The following is a 19,270-nucleotide window of genomic DNA, read 5'->3' as shown; positions in this document are numbered from 1 at the left end:
TTCCCTTGAAAGTAAAAATGAAAATGAATAAATAAATAAGTAAAATGACAAATTTGCAGAACTTCACAGACCCGTGTTTTGAAGTCACGGGGAATTCTTTCTTTTTAATACAGAAAAGATGTGAGCAGAGACAATTGACTACGTCGGAGTTTTTAAATCTGCAAGCTCACATCTTTTTTGAAAGGAAAAAGGGGTTCCTTATAACCCTGAAACACGTTTAAGCACATTTTTGTCTTTTTATATATATTTATCTACTAGAAAGTCACCCGTCGGGGTATGATGGGTGAAAATTTGCTTCAACATTTGAACGCAGCCATTGCCTGTTTGGCGATATTTTGGTAGTATCAAGTTTTAACCTTAATTCCAGTAGATTAACCCTTAACTCCAGTATAGATAGCGATCATTGTTGACCAATTTGTTGACCAATTTTACGTTTCTTCATTCTCCTGAAATGATAGTTTCACCAGTAAAACAGTTAAGTCACCCGATTGAGTTCAGCCTTGTCACAATAAAGCCTTTCCCTGCATGTTAAACTCTACCAAATCATATTATCAAATTATCATGCCCTGGTGCGAGTTTCATTGTTGAAGCATGCAGGTTACTCTATCAAAGGCTCTTATTTGTATGAGGATTCGTTTTCATTTTTGCCAGGATCATTAATAATATTAAGAAACAATTTATACACACTTTCCTTTATTTATTTTAGCTGTGCCCCACGGTTTCACCCACGTTAATAAGACAACAATGTATTAAAAAACTATTTTAAATATGTCCGCTATGATATAAAATTACACCCCATGTCCATTGATGTTTTCAGTTAAATAAGAAAACCGAAAAAAAAATTCAATTAAAAAAAAACTGAAAACACTTGATTTAAAAATTTATTTAATTTTATCGGTTAATTCAATAAAAAAAAGATGCTAAAATTCTTCCTGTCAGTAGTCGGAATCGAACCCCATGATGGAATACTACCTGAGCGCCTAACCGACTGAGCTATCCACACATATGATATTCTTACTATTGATGCAATAAATAATGCATCATAAAATATTACTGATTTAATTTCAATTTATTGCTACTCCACTCCTATTAGTCATATCATGATGTTATATAACCTATAGCCTTCCTCAATAAATTGAACTATTCAACACAAAAATATTTTTTCAATTCGAACCAGTAGTTCTTGAGATTAGCACGTTCAAACCAACAAACTCTACAACTTCATATTATTAGTGTAGATGATATTTACATTTCTAAAAGTTATGTTTTTCAGTAAAACTTATTTATTCATTTGTATTTCTGCCGTGTGTGTGTTAATGATATTAACTTTCGATAGTGTAATGAAAAAATTTTGAATTCTCATGAAATTCTTGTTGTGTTATGGGTTTTTGTTAATCATTTACAACGTTTGATATTTTTCATAGCATTGTCACTGTTTTGACTTTAGCTTACAAACAATCTAAAATGTAATTGTTTTCATTTTCGTGATATATTTCTATAATTGAACTTGTTGACGTATCGCCAGATGGCAGCCCTTGTGACGTAGAAAGAGACTGAAAATAACGGTTCATATGAAATCAAAGAATCAAAAACTAAACACAAATTTTAGGCACACAGGTGACGATCACATGTAGTACTAGTCACTTTCAAAAAATCATTGGAAAGGTTGCCACTGTTTATTTTTCACAAGTTTTTGGACATTCGCATGTGAATGTGACAAACCACACCTCAAGGCACTTTCAATGTCCAGTTGGAAGTTTTGACTTTAGGTATGCTAATGCTCAAAATCTAGATTCAGAAATATGTGACTGAAAGCCACATTAAAAACCTCAAAAGGGGTAATAATATTAAAAACATGAACAGTACTTGTGACTAAAAATTGAGTAAATTACTGTTAGTTTTACTGTTTTACTTTTTTATTTTGTAAGTTCATGCCTCTCTTGAAATTGATCTATACCCCTTTAGGGAGGCACACCTCCCAGTTGAGAACCTCTGCTTTAGTATATCCCTTTGTCCTCCCTCCTGCGTAAAAAAGTTTTAATTTCCTGAATGAAAAGTTTTAATTTCAGCCCAGTTAGGCTCTTGCTATTAAATGTGTATTCAGCCAAGTGTTAGGCTTTCTGTATAGCATTTAAATATGTGATTTGAAAATAACCAATTTTATAAACTCACTCAACAACCTTATGATAAAGATTGTATTTTGTAATATAACTTGTGTGCTTTCTAATGCTAATTCAATGCTTTATATTTATTCATTTCATAAAAACAAAGTTTTCTTGTTTTCATAAAATTAAATTTTGTTGATTTTTAGTGTCTTTATGTGTCACAACTTCCTGAGTTCTATTCTTGTGTTTAAGTGTTCATATTCATTTTACTATCTTTTCTAGCAAGTCTTCTATTGACAGTAGAACTTATACAGTTTCAGACTTTCAAAGATGCAAAATGAGGTAAGGATGTACATAATTTTAAATAAGTAATTAAAAAATAAATCATAGTTTTAAAAAGCTGTAATTTTCATGGCAGCCAAAATGTTGATAAACAGGATTTGTAGACATCGTTGAAAACCATGATTTATTATAAATCACTCATGGCAGAACAATTTACACATTTAAATTTCAAACTTGAACAAAAATTGCTTTTAAAATTTTTTTCCTTATTATTATACTCTGTTGTCTTTTTGTGAATTTGTTCCCTGTATTCTATTCAGTATTTAAACTTGAAGTCAGGTTTGAATCAACATATGTTTTTAGGTTCTCACTAAAGAAATGGTGCATTTTAACCCCATCAACCTTCAACTGTTCACATATATAAACAGTTACGCTTTTCATCATCAGTTCAACTGTTCACATGTGAAGAACTGGAAATATTTTTTAAAAATATCATAAGTGAAGATCTGCACAGGAGCTTTCCGAACCTCACCTATCAACAGTCCCCATATTCTTGCTCAGGAACATTCTTTAAACAATAGACGCCTCAAAATTTCCTTGAACTTCTACTTCAAAACAAAACCTTACACTGGTCACCCTTTACACCTTCATATTTTTAATCCATCTGATGTTGTCTTATTTCTTCATCGTCCTTCTGCAACCCCAACGTTTGGGATCCGAATGCGCCAGGCTCTCTTAGATTTGCAGCTGTCAGATTTCAATACTCTCAATACAATAGAACTAATTGAACCATGGTGCGAAGTAAATATATCAACCATCAATGACCTCGCTAAATTCCCTAAAGAGACGACCCCAAATACAGCTTACCAGCAAATATTTTCTGATACAAAATGCAAATATTTTGATTACCATGTCATTTTCACTGACGGATCAAAAGCAAACGATCAAACGATCACGTCGGCTTTTCTACGATAGTGGATGGTCACGTTACGGCAGAAAAATTAAACCCACCTTGCTCTGTATTTACTTCAGAAATAAAAGCCATATCTACATCTCTCCTATCCATAACCCAATCCAATTACAAAAAATGGTTGATATACACTGACTCAAAGAGTTCAGTGGAAGCCATCACTCACTGCAATAATAACAGCCACCCTATAGTCCTGCAGTCATATCATTTATACAAAAATCTTATAAAAAAACAATTTCATGTTCTCTTCTGTTGGGTCCCTGTTCATGTGGGAATTGCAGGCAATGAAGCAGCCGATTCAGCTGCCAGAATCGCAAGTATCCTGGTTGATGACACTGTCCCTTTTAATGACATTAAAAACGTAATTTCTGAATGTCTTATCACGCATTGGCAGCGGACCTGGAATCTTGAAACACAAAATAAATTGCATTCCATCCAGCCCTCGGCTAAAGGTTTCATATCTTTACAACTTACCAGGAGACAACAAGTATTATTAGCTCGACTTCGCATTGGTCACACAAGGTTCACTCATAAATACCTCTTATGTCGCGAACCAGCTCCAACGTGCATTACATGTAATGTGAATCAGACAGTGTTACATATTTTAAGTAACTGCCCTAGTTTTAACCAAACACGTTTTAAATATTTTAATAATTTTAAACCCTCTTTGAAGGAGTTGCTTGGGGACCCACCCCATCGCAATATATACTCCTTCCTCCAGGAGATTGGATTCTCCCTTTTAATTTAGTGTTTGTGCCGTTAAAATGTGATTTGTCTTTTTCTTGTTATTCAAGGTGTTTTGCTAACATATTATTTCATACGTTATTTAAATGTTTTTAGTGTCTACTTGTTTTTTATTACTTATTTTAAACTACCTATGTTTATACCTTTCACTTGAAAACATACTTACTTTTATATTTATCTATATATTTTATTCCAAAAAATCGTTTGGCGCAGTATAGCCCTCAAGGGCTCTTGCGCCATAAAAAATAAACAAACCAACCAACCAACCAACCATAAGTAAAGAAATAATTTTTCAAAAAATCTCAAATTCCATGATACAAAGGAAAGACATTTTAATCATAGAAACACTTTGCGTTGTGAAATTGATAATAATTTTTGTTTTAAATAAAAATAAAATGTTCACTTGTGTCCCACTTTCCCCCTATACATGAAAAAAAGGTATCTAATGCTTTTTATATCTTTTTCAGACCTCATTCCAATCCGACAATAAAATCTCATTCAGTTTCGCCTTCCCGTATTTGTAAGCGTTCTGTTGCTGTATCACCAAAGCGAAAAAGTGCAAGTATGTTGTCACATGAGTTTATTTTTCAGTTATAATATTTACAATTATGTTATATGTACATAGTTTGAGATGTATGTGTATGCATAGTAAATTTACTGTAGGTTTAACTATGCTATATAACAAACAAGTATTATTATTCGAGTGATTTTGAATTTTTTATGTATAACACAGGGTTGTGCTAGCTGCGCCAATTGAGCCAAACTGCTCCAAATGACCGCTAAATGAACAATTTGTGCCAAAATCGGACAAACTTGTGCCAAAAAATGCTATTTTGAATGTAATGTTGTAGTTTTTTCAACATATTTGAAAATTTTGCAGATTATCATCAAGTTTGTGCATTTAGAGCTTGTTTTTACTATTTTTTTTTGACTTAGCCCCAATTTTTTGCGCATTCCAAAATCCGATTGCATCCGCTTTTGAAAAACTCGGTCGTTTTAATTTATTATGTGATTCTGCTCCTTTGACTTGAAAAAATTTGTATTGGCCATTATTTTCAACCAATCTTATCTTTTGTTTTTAGAAGAAAAGGAATTGTAAGTTCGTCTTCTTGCCACGCCCACTCAACAGTTTTTAATCTTAGGTTTCTTAAGATTTTAGGACAGAAAATTGATCTCTAATTTTGGGTGGAGACACTTAAGATAGCAAAAATCGGGGAATTCTAATGCTCTGGTAAGGAATATGCAGATATTTCAAGTTTGTCAGATTCAAGCATTTTTTCCATATTCTTGGTCCGTCTTAAAATTTTTATTTATTTATTTATTCATTTTTTTTTCATATTTTTTTCACATGTATTTTTAAATTCCTTTTCTTATGACATCGTTTCTCAAAATCATTTTATTTTTCATTGAAATTTCGTTATTAATTTTGTGATTAAATATCAAACAGTTTAAAAAAAGGTTTTAATATTATCCTTGCTTGATCTTCAGATTTGTTTATCAAATAGTTTAGAATATAATATATGTGCATATTTTAAATATAAATTGAAAGACATTGAAAAAAATTTAAAGAATAAATAATAAAGTGCACTGTAATGCCAGTGCAAAGCTGCTAGAAACAAAAACAGCACAAACATATTCAAGAATAAACAATCTAAATAAAATTGAAGATGCAAAAAGCAAGAACACCAAAATGTAAAAAGGTGAACCAGGGACCGACACTTTCTCAAGGGGAGGACCGGTCCCTGAGTTCACAAGGCCCTTTCTGTTTAGCAAGAGGGAAGGTCCCAATAACTTGCTACCCTCCCCGAGAGCCTTGGAGGAAAATTGAACAAGAAAACATACCTGAAAAATAATGAACGAAAGCGTTTTCAGTTGAACCATCAAGAGGAAGAAACAATCAGAAAGTAGACCTTAAAGGAGAAATTATATGCACGTGCCAGGCTAACATGCAGTTAAGACACGGCAGCAGTAAAACCTGGAATTGTAAAACACGGAGTTGAAAAAACCTGGAGTTGAAAAAAACCCGGAGTTGAAAAAAACCTGGAGTTGAAAAAAACCTGGAGTTGAAAAAAACCTGGAGTTGAAAAAAACCTGGAGTTAAAAAAAAAACCCGGAGTTAAAAAAAAACCCAGAGGTAAAAAAAACCATGGAGAGGAAATAAAAATGATAATAAAAAGTAATACTAAAAATTAAAAAAAATTTCTAAAAACAAAAATTGGATCGGAAATTACATCAGAAATTTTCAGGATAGATCCCAACAGACTGTCATAGCTTAGGTGACCTTACTGCAATAATACAACTGCGCTATACTTCACTCTGCTGGGCAATTCCTTACTTTTCTAATGTAACTTAAATAAAAAAATTGGAGAACTTTATTATAGTCTAAAGTACTTTTCAATAAATTAAGATTTTTAGAGACAAAATCATTTTTGTTGCAGATAGTTTTAATTCTATTGATTTCATTAATTAAGGTGTTACGAAAAACTTTAATAGAAGTATTTGAATTCCATGAAATCAAACGATTAACATGGAATTGAAAGGAAAGTCGTTTGTCAAAAAGATCAATATGAACGGAATTGTCTGGAAGAGAAATATTAAGATCAAGGAAATCAGATTGTTTGATATTATCATTGGTTTGAATAAGTTCTAATTCAGGAGGATAGATACTTTTGGAATCAAGAAGTGGTGTAAGTAAAGATTGGCTAAAACAGAAAAGAACTTGGATCCCTGCGGAATACAGTTGACTTGTAGGAAACAATGTTCACCATTGTAAATGTAGTTGTTAAACAAACAGAAGTTGATTAAATCTGACCATCCATTTTCACTTATATCCAGCGTGTTACAAAAGTCGTAAAAGTATGACATGAGGACTTCTTTAAGACTAGAAATATTGTGATAATTGAAAATGATGAGATCATCAATGTATCTGAAAGCCCTAAGAATGGAAAAGGTGAATTTTTTTCAAAATGGTGTAAGTAAAGGTTGGCTAAAACAGAAGAGAACTTGGATCCCTGCAGAATACCGTTGACTTGTAGGAAACAATGTTCACCATTGTAAATGTAGTTGTTAAACAAAGAGAAGTTGATTAAATCTGACCAGCCATTTTCACTAATATCCAGCGTGTTACAAAAGTCATAAAAGTATGACATGAGGACTTCTTTAAGACTAGAAATAAATCATATAATAAAAATATTAAATTCAATTTTTAATAAAATTCTGGATGGTGGTCACATTTGGATTATTAAAAATAATAAACCAGTTTTGGAATTTCTGAAAAACAATACTATCGACTGTATCTTTTCTTTTGAGTTCAAAGACCTCTTTACAAGTATTTCTATTTTTAGCCTTTGTAAGTTACTTTGTAATAATTCCTTTGTAAGTTACAAAAGAAAAAAAAATGTGACGAGATTGGAAATTTAAACAACAAGCGAAATCGTGCTGGAAATGATGGTGAAGTTGAATCTGCTCTAAAACTGGTTTACGAGTGTCAGAGAAAATAATGCATGAGTAAACGGTCTGATAATGCAGAAAATATTTAACTTTAAAAAAAAAAATTCTGGCTTTTAAAATGGGCAAACAAGACTTGAGCATCGGACGGATGGTTTATTCGATGGAAAAAATGAACTATGTCATTCTGCTAATTTATAATTTTAAACTGCGTTTGATTGAGTAATTGTAATTTTAATTTGCAGTTGTAAAAATAAATGCTTCTTAATTGAAAAAAATCTTCATTTTGTACATCCTTGATTCCTTTCGGCTATTGTTATCAATTGGTTATTGTTATCAAATTATATTTGTCCCAAAATGATCACATTAAGCAACGCCTACTGTAAACAAATAAAAGTAGCAAAGAGAAAAAAAAACTCTAACTTAAAAATGCGCAAAGCAGCAATTACAAAAGTTAAGCACAATAATGGTAAGTAACAAAAAATTGAAAAAAAAAAATAAATAAATAAATAAATAAATAAAAAAAAATGGGGAAGGAATTAAAAAAAAATAGAAACAAAGCCAAAGAAAAAGAAAGGCTGCTTTGAGATTGAACTCATCGGCATTGGAAATCTCAAAGTATGAAGTACCAGAACTACAAAGCAACACCAAATGGATAGTTACGCAAACACACTACAAAATCTGAAAATGCATACTTTGAAGCAGGAGCTAAATTTAGAAAAGATAAAAAATGGGGAGAGAATGTAATGAATATACAAATGCCTGGTGTGGAAATGATCATTTAGCACCAGCAAAGACAAATTCTTGAAAAAAATATACATATAAATAGATACATATATAAAATCAAATGTAAGTAAATAACTTAACACATACCAAAAAAGAAAGAAAAACAAAAAGATTATTTAATAGCTCTTTAAAACTCGCTTGTAACTTGCTAAGGTAAAGTTTTTTAATGTAACTACTTTTTTGCTTTCTTTTCTCTCTCTCTCTCTCTCTCTCTCTTTTTTTTTTTTTTTTTTTTTTTTAAGGCTTTTTGAATATGAAGCAATGTAAAAATATGAGCTAATTCTAAGTGTAAGAAAAAAGTAGAGCAGGACAGGACTAGTCATAATAATAAATGCAAACAAGAGTGCTTCAATTATATTGGAGTTATGGTGGTTTTGCATCCTTAATCTCCTTTTTTGTCATTTTATCATGTTACACATGTTTCTGTATGTGAAATATACATAGTTGTTCCAAATTGACGCAAAACTTAAATTTTTGCTGCTGCAAACTACTCCAAATTTGCAATTTTACTGCTCCAGGCTACTCCAAACTCACCGTTTTACTGCTCCAAGCTACTCCAAATTCACCGTTTTACTGCTCCCAAGATTGCTCCGAAAGCGAATTTTGCTCAGTATATCCCTGATAATAAATAATTATGGATGTAGTTTATCTTTACTAATAATAAAGCTGAAAGTCTACCTGAATCTCTGTCTGTCTGGATCTCTGTGACGCGCATAGCGCTTAGACCGTTCGGCGGATTTTCATGAAATTTGGCACAAAGTTAGTTTGTAGCATGGGGGTGTGCACCTAGAAGAGATTTTTCGAAAATTCAATTTTTGTTTTCTATTCCAGTTTTAAGAAAATTTTACCAAGCAAATTATCACAACATGGAATAGTAAATTATGAAATTATCATAACATGGACGAGCCAATTAACATAGCAAATTGGCGAGAAATTCATCATCCATTATTTGTAAATATATACAGGTGAACCAAATGACCATTTAATTTTCTACTACGGGCAAAGCCGTACGGATATCACTAGTTTTAAATAATTTATTTGTATATGCATACATGCATAATTGTGTGTATATTGTTACTTACACACACGCTATATGTACAGTAGCAACCTTGTGTAGTCGAGCCCGCTTAATGGAATTTTTAGCCAATTTTCCACAAAAAATTATTCTAATAAGCGAGATATTCCATTGGACAGGATTAAAATAATGGTCATCAAAAGTTTGATACGTTGAAAATGTATTACATTAAGCTAAGATATTCTTTTAACTAATATTTTAATAAGACTGTACAATTTTCTTTTTTCTTCTTTTTGTTTGTTCTAGTTGCATAAAATAGTGGCAATCAATTAACACAGAAAGAATTGAACCAAAGTTACCAAGATTAAATACTGATGTTATTTATAAGTGACATACATATTCTTTTTACATAAACTCCATTTTCATCCTTTCCCTGGTCTCCTGGTTTGTGTTAAAAATGTCCTAATTTTTACTCTTTTTTGGAAAATTCCTTCATTTTAGGAAAATTTCAAGGCTTCTTTTCTGATTTTATATCTTTAACAAACTACATTTCCATCTACAAATGGTGACTTGTAAAGTTTAGCATCTACAAAGAACTGTTTTGCATGCATTAATGCTAGTTTATGGAGGGTTGGACAAGTGGTCTAAGTTTCAATTTTATAGCCATCAAATTGTTATACAGTCAAACCTCGTTGACAGGAATTCGATGGGGTTGCCAAATATTTGGTTTTAACCAAATTTCGCGTTAACCAATTTCAAAGTTTACCGTATTTTGTGTAAGCAGACAAGTTTTTTTTGTTTTTGTGTCTCAGAAAATACAGGAACCAAAGTACCTTAGTACAAAAATATACACCCAAGCATCAAAATGTATACTTTAAGTAAGAAACACAAGTAATTTGAAGCAGACAACGGCTATTCGAATCAGTTTTCAAACATTCAAACATCTGATTTTTCCTTGATCGCAAGACTGGATTTTCCCTGCAGTGAGGGCGGGTAAAAATACACTGAATCACTTTTAGACCTCAAACCTCTACATTGGCAGAACAGGTCTCCAGGATTACACTTTTTTTTATGCTGAAATTTAAAATCTAGGTTTGTCAGCCACTCAGTGAAGATTTCACCGTTCATCAAAGTTTTTTTTACTGTAAGCGTAGCCTACAGCTAAAATTGTTACTTTCTTGAAGCAACGTGGTTTCCCCATTTTCCTATACAAGGAGAGGAATTTTTTGCGACTTTCGAAAGTAATTTCATGTAAAAGTATGAGGATTTGCTTTTTTCTTCAAGATCTTAAAATTGTCTTCGTCTTATGCAGGATTTCGTCTAAATCTTCTTTGTGTTAAGTGATTGATTTAACAGTAATTTGTAGCTTTAACTGACGGGGAATAGCATTTTTTTCACACTAAGCAAAATTTCGGGTTAAACGAGTTCATGTTAAGGAGGTTCGACTGTATCTGTGTTATTGCTGTTGATGGAGAATAGGGTAATTTTAGCAAATTTCAATTTTTTAAACGCAGTGGACCATTTTACTTGATGTAATACTGCCATTACTGGGCAAAGATGTTTTTCTCCAAGCATGTAATCTTTGATTACATGCTTGGTTAATTTTTCTTTTATTTTCATGTTGAAAAATTAAGTTGAAAAAAAGTTTTCTGTTTGGTGAAGGGGGTGAGAAGCAGTTGGCGGCGAAAAAAAAAAAAAAAAAATTGCAGTCAACTCTCGAGTCTCAAGGGACCAGCTAAAACCTTTGGGGTTATTGGTAGTTCTAGGTCTATTGGAAGTTCCCACAGCCTTCTCAAGAGTTTGAAATTCAATGAAAACTTGGAGATAAAGAAATATTAGAATCATAAGCCTTCCAGCTGTTGAAAGCTGAATGTATATTGACTACATTGAGGTCATTAAATTATTAGTATGCTGGATCGGAGGCATTATTTTTTCAACTTGTCATTAAAATTAAAACTGTTTCTCTGAAATTTATTTATTTTTCATTTAGGTCCAAGAAAATCATCACATCGATTGACGATGAATCTTAAGTGATAATGTGGTTGCCTTGAAAATGAGAAAGCATGTTCTCTTTTTATGGAGTTCATTCTTTTTTGTTTCGTTTTTTTACAAAATTGACTATTTTAATATGTACATTTTAAGAGGTTGAAAGCATTTTGAAAATTTTGTTTTCTCCTAACCTTATCTTATTTTAAATTGTATTTTGTAACATGAGTTTTGTGAATAAAAGAAGTGTTTTGCAGTTTTTTGTGTAAATAAAATTTCAGCAAACAATGCAAACGATTGATGACAAATGTAGCTTTGACTGAATTCTTTGAAAATTAGAAATTGAAGTGCAGTATAACCCCAATTTAACGATTGTCAAGGGACTCCAAAAAGTTATCATTAAATCGAGGAGCATATACATTCAATTCAGATGTACGCTTTAAAGTCTGAGAAAGGCGGCACGTTCATTTAAATACCTACAGAATTTGCTCTTATATTTAATTAGATTAAGCTTTTTCCTCAAAAAATGAAAGTATTCTTTTTTTTTTTTTTTTTTTTGGAACTTAGGTTGTAGAATCCTAGACCGCATCAACATATGCTAACGTAATTCTAAAAAGAAAATTCTCTGATCATTTACCAGTGTTAAAATAGCGTACGTCCTTTCCTTTGCATGCACCAGACAAATGTTTTTCCTATCTCCTGCAAAGTAATGATTATTCTTTGACTTACGTTAGATTAGCTCTGAGGTACAGATTTGTAACATTGTCTGGTAAAATTAATTTCGGATTAACTTGTGAGGATTTATACTACAAGATTAAAAACAAAAAAGACTTTCTAAAAAAGTTCTGGTTAAAGCAAAGAAAATGTAATTCTTGTTAAAATTTTTATTCCTTTTTTCTTCTTACTAAAGTAACTGAAAAATATTAACATGTTGGAAATAAAATGCTTAAATGTATGTGTGCTTGCTCCATAATGAGACTCATAATTCATAACCAATTATTCTTCGCATTAAGATTGAACTACCCTCTAAAACACTCAAAAACCAACATAGGTGTGTCCCTTTTGAATACTACCTACGCTGGTGTATGTGGGGGGGGGGGGGGGGCGCGTTTTCAGCATTTCAAAAATCTGTCAAGCATAGTTATTTATAATGTGATATTTTTTATTTATTTTTTTCAGTATTTGACATACAGGGAAATGTTTTATTTTGACAAAGCTGAACTGGATATGGTAACTTAACTGTTTTACTGGTAAGACTCATCCTCATATATATAATAGCGAATGATCGAGTAATGCTTCTGACGTCATCAACAATGAAACTCTCTCCGTGGCATGAAAATTTGATAACATTTTTTGGAAATGTTTGACATGCAGGGACATGTTTTATTTTGACAAGGCTGAACTTGATCCGGTAACTCAACTGCTTTACTGGTAAGACTATCATTTTAGGAGAATGAAGAAGCGAAAAAGTGGTCAACAATGAACGCTATCTACTGGAGTTTAGGGCATGGGCAGAGTTGGGGGGGTGGGGGGGCTAAGCCCCCATGGACAACTCATTAGCCCAACTCAAAGAAGAAAAAAAACTAGTTATAAACAAGGCTTCGGAGTCGGAAGAAAAATTGCCGACTCCAACTCCTAGGTTTTGAAACGTCCAACTCCGACTCTGGCTTTTTTATTATTTATTATTTTTTCCAAATATCCCTTCCTCATGGGAAGGGGGGGGAAAACCCTAAACAGAGATTGAAATATTTATTCCTTTTTATGCAATTTTTGCATTGTATTTTATTGTAAACCTAAGATGTATACAAAGTTAGAAACCCGTTGCCGAGAATTCCAGGCTTTTGTGTGTGTGTGTTTTTCTTGTTTAAAGTCTTAATTTTAGCTATTCTTTACTTATCCAAATCTCTCTGGTGGACTTTTCAGGTTTTAATGCTAGGCCAAAGTAGGTTGTATTTTTTAGGAAAAGCGATATGTTGTATGATTGTCAATTTTTTAAAAAAAACCTACACAGAAAGGAGAAGTACAACTATATTACGGCAAAGAGTATTAAATAGTTTTTGTAAATAGGTACTTAAAAAACTCTTAGATGTTGTATAACTGCTTCTACATGGAGAAGTTTGAGAGGTTATGAAGGTACATGTTAGCACAAGGAATGCAGAACAACTAGTGTCGCTTCTTGAGCAGATCTATAGAACTGCTTGGTATACATAATTGGGTGCTTGAGGATGCTCTCTAATAGAATATGTCAAAATATGTTGAATAAAATGCACCCTGAAGGTTGACAGAGGACATTCTATCTTTTTATCCATTCGGGCCAAAGAAGGACCCTATGGCCAAAGTAGCCCGCGTTTACGATACATGAAGAAAGAACATTGAATTTTATAATAAAACTTTCATTGAAATAGTATTTTTACTTTCTTCTATATATAATATATAGAAGAAAGTATTGGATTCATGCAAATTTTCGAATTTCGAATTTTGACGGATTCGAACGTTTTGAGGTGTGCTGAGTCCTATTTTTGGAAAATGTCTGTCTGTCTGTGTGTGTGTATGTGTTTCACGTATGTGTGTGACCAGTTTTTTGTGGCCGCTCTACAGCAAAAACTACCGCATGAAATCGAACGAAATTTGGTACACATATGTGCCCCTGTGTGAACTTGTGCCCATTGGTTTTTGGCGCGGATTCTTCCAAGGGGGGTGGAGCAATGGGACGTTTTTTGAGTTTTGCTCGATTGCTATTCCCCAGGAAGTAACTGGCGGAATCAGACAAAATTTGGTCCATATGTTGTCCCTAACAGGTACAGATGCTGATTCAATTTTGGTGTCAATAGCTCAAACGGGGGTTGAGCTACAGAACGTTTTTTGCCGTCAATTGTGACTGCTGTATCTCAATAAATAATGAACGTAATCAAACAAAAATTTATCGACAAGTAGCCCTTAGAGGGTATAAGAAATGATTCTATTTTGGTGTCAACAGCTAAAAAGGGGGTGGCGCAATCGAACGTTCTTTTTTTCCATTGTGAGTGCCATATCTCAAAAAGTAATGCTACGTTCTGGATGAAATTTGGAATAAATATGAATCCATATGTAAACAGGCGTTGGTTTAATTTTGGCGCCAATCGCTCCAGGGGGTGCTGATTTTTTTTTTTTTTTTTATTTGTGTGAATAAAAGTAGCTTTTTAATTGCAACAATAAGAAAGATAAATCGTAACAGACCATAGACTAATAATAAGAGTAGACCGAGCTATGGCAACCCTTTTGCTGCTCATAAACCAAACCATGTGACTGGTGGATATCCTAGCAACAGCGGGCGTTAATCGTAGCAGACGATCAACGCCAGCGGGAAATAAAATAACTAGAATTGATGGAACACGGAAGAATGATCTTTTATGGAGTCCGATTTGTAAATTTGTTATTCTAAGTTGTAAATATTTTGTTAATATAGTGAGTTTTTCATTTAGATAGTATTGTGCATTTTCTTTAGTCAATTTCAATAACGCTCTAAGCAATAAAAGATGCAAGCGACCAAGAAGAATCAGCAAACAGTAAGATTTTTACCTACAGTTTCAATTTAAGATACCGATTAGTACATTTTTGCGTTAACGCAAAACGTTTACGCCATTTCGTTCACGCCAACGCTGACAGCTCCAAATGAAATAAAAGTTACCGAAAACTGATCAAAAACTATTACTAATGTCAAAATAATGCATAACTAAAAGAAAAACAGTTCAATCTCTGCACCTGGAAGTTTTTTTTAATGAAAACACATTGTCTTAAAATACATGTCGAGTGCCAAACTATAGATAATGCTGCCATCTAGCAACCATGCTGCCAAAGTCTTCGCCAAGCCCTTCCACTAGTCACATGATACATCTATGAACCAATTTTCTTCATCAGCAAGAATGAGAAAGCTCGGTCTACTCTTATTATTAGTCTATGTAACAGACTGTCGTCTGCGTTCAGCTCGTGCTTTTAATTGCATGGAAATGATCCGAAATATTATCTCAACGATTTAAAATTTTTAACTGTTGCCATCTTGTGTCTGTTAACAGATAAATGTTTAATTATTTTCAGCAAGGCTTTAAAAATAATTTTCAATTTTCATTCTTTGCCTTGCTTTTGAGATAAATCAGGAATTGGGATGGTCATCAAGTTTTGGCATGTGTAATTTTGTTTTCGTTGGGAATATTGCTTCCTGGTTAGGCATGGGGAGGGATCAGAATTATGAGAAAGATATAGAAGAAAGTTTTGTAATGGCCACAACATACTAGTTTATTTTTGGCAGTAAGTTTTTGCTTTCAGAAAAAAGTGAAAATTGGAAATTGTTCACTATTTTTTTTATGCGGCAAAGTGAAAAATGAAATATTTTTGTAGTAAAATATTTTCTATTCAATTATGATAAGCAATTTTGATCAAATAAATCAGTAAATAAAAGGTTGAATGAATGAATGAAAATATACTGAAAAAAATAACGAATAATTATATAAATTAACTAATTAATGTATGAGGACAAATATATAAGTGAGTAAAAGAGTGAATGCATAAGAAAATAAGTAAATGAATGAATGAATAAGTGAATTGCTAAATTAAGGTATGTTAATAAAATAATTAATAAAGAATACGTGAGAGATTTAATTAATGACTGAACAATTAAATGCAAATCAGCTGCAAGAGGATCTAGATCATATTACGGAGTGAGCTGATAAATGGGGTATGGCTGTTAGTGTTGGGAAATGTCGAGTGCTATATTTAGGGCATGGAAATAAGTGTACAAGTTATTATTTGTAAGGTTCAGTCATTAGTCAGGCAGACAAAGTTATTGATCTGGGAGTCTTAATAAGTCAGGATTTAAAGTTTAGCCAACAGTGCAGCATTGCTAGTAACAAAGCCAATAAGATGCTTGGGTTTATCAATAGATCTATTTCAAACAAATCTAAAGAAGTTCTGCCCTTATATAGAAGTTTGGTAAGACCCCATTCGGAGTATGCTGTTCAGTTTTGGTCTCCTTATCTTAAGAAAGATATTAATGTATTGGAAAGGGTTCAAAGGCGGGCTACAAGGCTAATAAATGGACTTTCCCACTTAGATTATGATTCCAGGCTTAGAAGGCTAAAAATGTACAGTATTGAGCAAAGAAGAGACCGAGGGGACATGATTCAGTTGTTTAAATTTATTAAAACGAAAGATGTTACGGGGCTGAAGTTGAGCACTGAAAACAGGACAAGGGGTCATTGTTTTAAGCTATTTAAATCTCAGGCTAACATGGATATTAGGAAAAATTATTATTTTAGCAGGGTAGTGGAACCTTGGAACAGCTTACTGGAAGAGGTGGTAATGAGCAAGGGAGTAGATAATTTTAAGAGGGCCATTGATCTTCGCTGGGGATTGTAAATTGACCAGGACCAGTCTAGCTGGGCCCAGAGCCTGTTGCTGGTCGTCACTTTTGTATTTGTATTTATTTATTTCACTTTGCCCCATCCACTTTGCCTCGCATGTGCTTGTCTAATTGTACAAAATATTTTTAAAAAAAAACTTAATAATCATTAAATAAATACTGCACCAAATAGTAGAAGGTTTCAATTAATATTTCACTTGTTAATTTACTGTCTGACCACGGACTGTATGGAAAGACAAACATCCGTTTTACAGCCGGAAAGGGACGAATCTATTATTTTTTACCGATGTCAGCTTTTGCAAAGCAGAGTCTTATTTAAATGAGTGGAATACGCGTATCAAATTTTTACTTTTCCCCCTTATTCACATAGATTTGTCTTATCTGGACGTTTGAAAATTCCATGCAATCCGTGGTTGGATAGTACTAGAACTTTTTCATTTAATAATGCCAAAAATAATTTTCGACTTACAACAAAATATTACAATATGAGTATCAATTTTAGAAAACTGCTTGTATTACTATATTCTATAATTTTCAGTGGTAATTTTTCTTAACTCAAGTAGGCTACATGTGTTACTTCATAGTTAAAATGTTATCAGATAGGTGGCACTAAAAGCAAAGTAAATATTTCACCATTTCACTTTGCCCCATATTCCTCTACCATGTTTTTAAAATGAGCTAAAAAGTATAAAATAATTTCTCGGAGCTTTGTGTAGATTTAAAGCCCTATACAACTTCAAAATTTCTTACAGACTGTCTGGAAAATTTGTGATTATGAGTTTTTAATAGCTATCAAAGTACTTGTGAGCTTTAAAAGGCAAAACATGGGATGAATGTAAAATATATAACTATAAATGTGAAGAAAGCTTATCAATAAAAAAACTTAAACCTGAGTTTAGGTTTTTTGCATACGCTAATTTGGGGAAAGTTCGAAATAGTCATATTGGGCCACTGGTTGATGAGCACGGAGTTTTAATTCAGGACGATAGTGATATTGCTAATGTTCTTAATAACTTTTTTTCGAGTGTTTTTAACGATAACTGTATCTCAACAAGACACAAGCTATAGTACAGCTTGAGGACTTTGTTTTTTCCAGGGATGACGTTTTACTTCATTTGAAAAACATTAAAGAGACTAAGGCTCCGGGGCCAGATAATATTTATCCGAAAATTTTAGTTGAATGTGCAGAGGAATTAGCAGATGTAATCGCAAATATTTCAATGCTTCTTATAATTCGGGGACAGTGCCAGAGAACTGGAAGCTGGCTAACATTACACCGCTCTTCAAGAAAGGGTCTAAAGGGAGTGCGGGAAATTATAGACCTGTGAGTCTAACTTCGGTGGTTTGCAAAATTTTTGAAACATTGATGAAAATTAAGATAGTAAATTTTCTAGAGACTAATAATCTATTGACTCTAGTTTTCAGTACGGTTTCAGGAAAGGTAAATCTTGTGCAACTAATTTATTACATTTCTATGACAAAGTTACCATGGCTTTGGACAATAAGAAGCCTGTAGATGTTGTTTACATTGATTTTCAAAAAGCTTTCGATAAGGTACCGCATGTTGCTCTACTTAGCAAATTAGCTAATATAGGAATAGGAGGGAAAACTTTCATTTGGGTAAAAAATTGGCCGACCGGAAGGAAACAAAGAGTAGTTGTAAGGGGAAATTAGTCTAATTGGAGTGAGGTCTTAAGCAGGGATCCTCAAGGATCAGTGTTAGGGCCTGTTTTGTTCATTGTCTTTGTGAACGATATTCACAAAAATATTTCTGGGAACATGAATTGTTTTGCTGATGATGTCAAAGTTATGGGGACTGTAGAAAATGAAGAACATGCAAGAGGATCTAGATCATATTACGGAGTGGACTGATAAATGGGGTATGGCTGTTAATGTTGGGAAATGTCAAGTGCTACATTTAGGGCATGGAAATAAGTGTACAAGTTATTATTTGTAAGGTTCAGTCATTAGTCAGGCTGACAAAGTTACTGATCTGGGGGTCCTAATAAGTCAGGATTTAAAGTTTAGCCAACAGTGCAGCATTGCTAGCAACAAAGCCAATAAGATGCTTGGGTTTATCAATAGATCTATTTCAAATAAATCTAAAGAAGTTCTGCCCTTATATAGAAGTTTGGTAAGACCCCATTCGGAGTATGCTGTTTAGTTTTGGTCTTCTTATCTTAAGAAAGACATTAATGTATTGGAAAGGGTTCAAAGGCGGGCTACAAGGCTAATAAGTGGACTTTCCCACTTAGATTATGATTCTAGGCTTAGAAGGCTAAAAATGTACAGTCTTGAGCAAAGAAGAGATCGAGGGGACATGATTCAGCTGTTTAAATTTATTAAAACGAAAGATGTTACAGGGCTAAAGTTTAGCACTGAAAACAGGACAAGGGTTCATTTTTTTATGCTATTTAAATCTCAGGCTAACATGGATATTAGGAAAAATTATTATTTTAGCAGGGTAGTGGAACCTTGGAACAGCTTACCGGAAGAGGTGGTAATGAGCAAAGGAGTAGACAGTTTTAAGAGGGCCATTG

At 33.0% G+C, this 19,270-nt stretch overlaps 1 protein-coding gene across 1 annotated transcript in view; it reads left to right on the top strand.

Moving 5' to 3' along the window:
* LOC129226443 (uncharacterized) overlaps nt 1-11,584 on the top strand; it is a 42,105-nt gene extending 30,521 nt beyond the window's left edge. The window contains exons 5-7 of the mRNA XM_054861048.1: nt 2,388-2,447; nt 4,569-4,663; nt 11,340-11,584. Coding sequence (XP_054717023.1) covers nt 2,388-2,447; nt 4,569-4,663; nt 11,340-11,383 — 199 coding nt within the window. The 3' untranslated portion in view covers nt 11,384-11,584. The remainder of the gene's footprint in view (nt 1-2,387; nt 2,448-4,568; nt 4,664-11,339) is intronic.
* Nucleotides 11,585-19,270: the final 7,686 nt, after the last annotated feature.

The sequence above is a fragment of the Uloborus diversus genome, chromosome 7 (genome assembly GCF_026930045.1).
Source record: "Uloborus diversus isolate 005 chromosome 7, Udiv.v.3.1, whole genome shotgun sequence".
Taxonomy (NCBI): domain Eukaryota; kingdom Metazoa; phylum Arthropoda; class Arachnida; order Araneae; family Uloboridae; genus Uloborus; species Uloborus diversus.
Note: the sequence above shows the minus strand (reverse complement) of the source record. Positions and strands in the feature narration are given on the sequence as shown.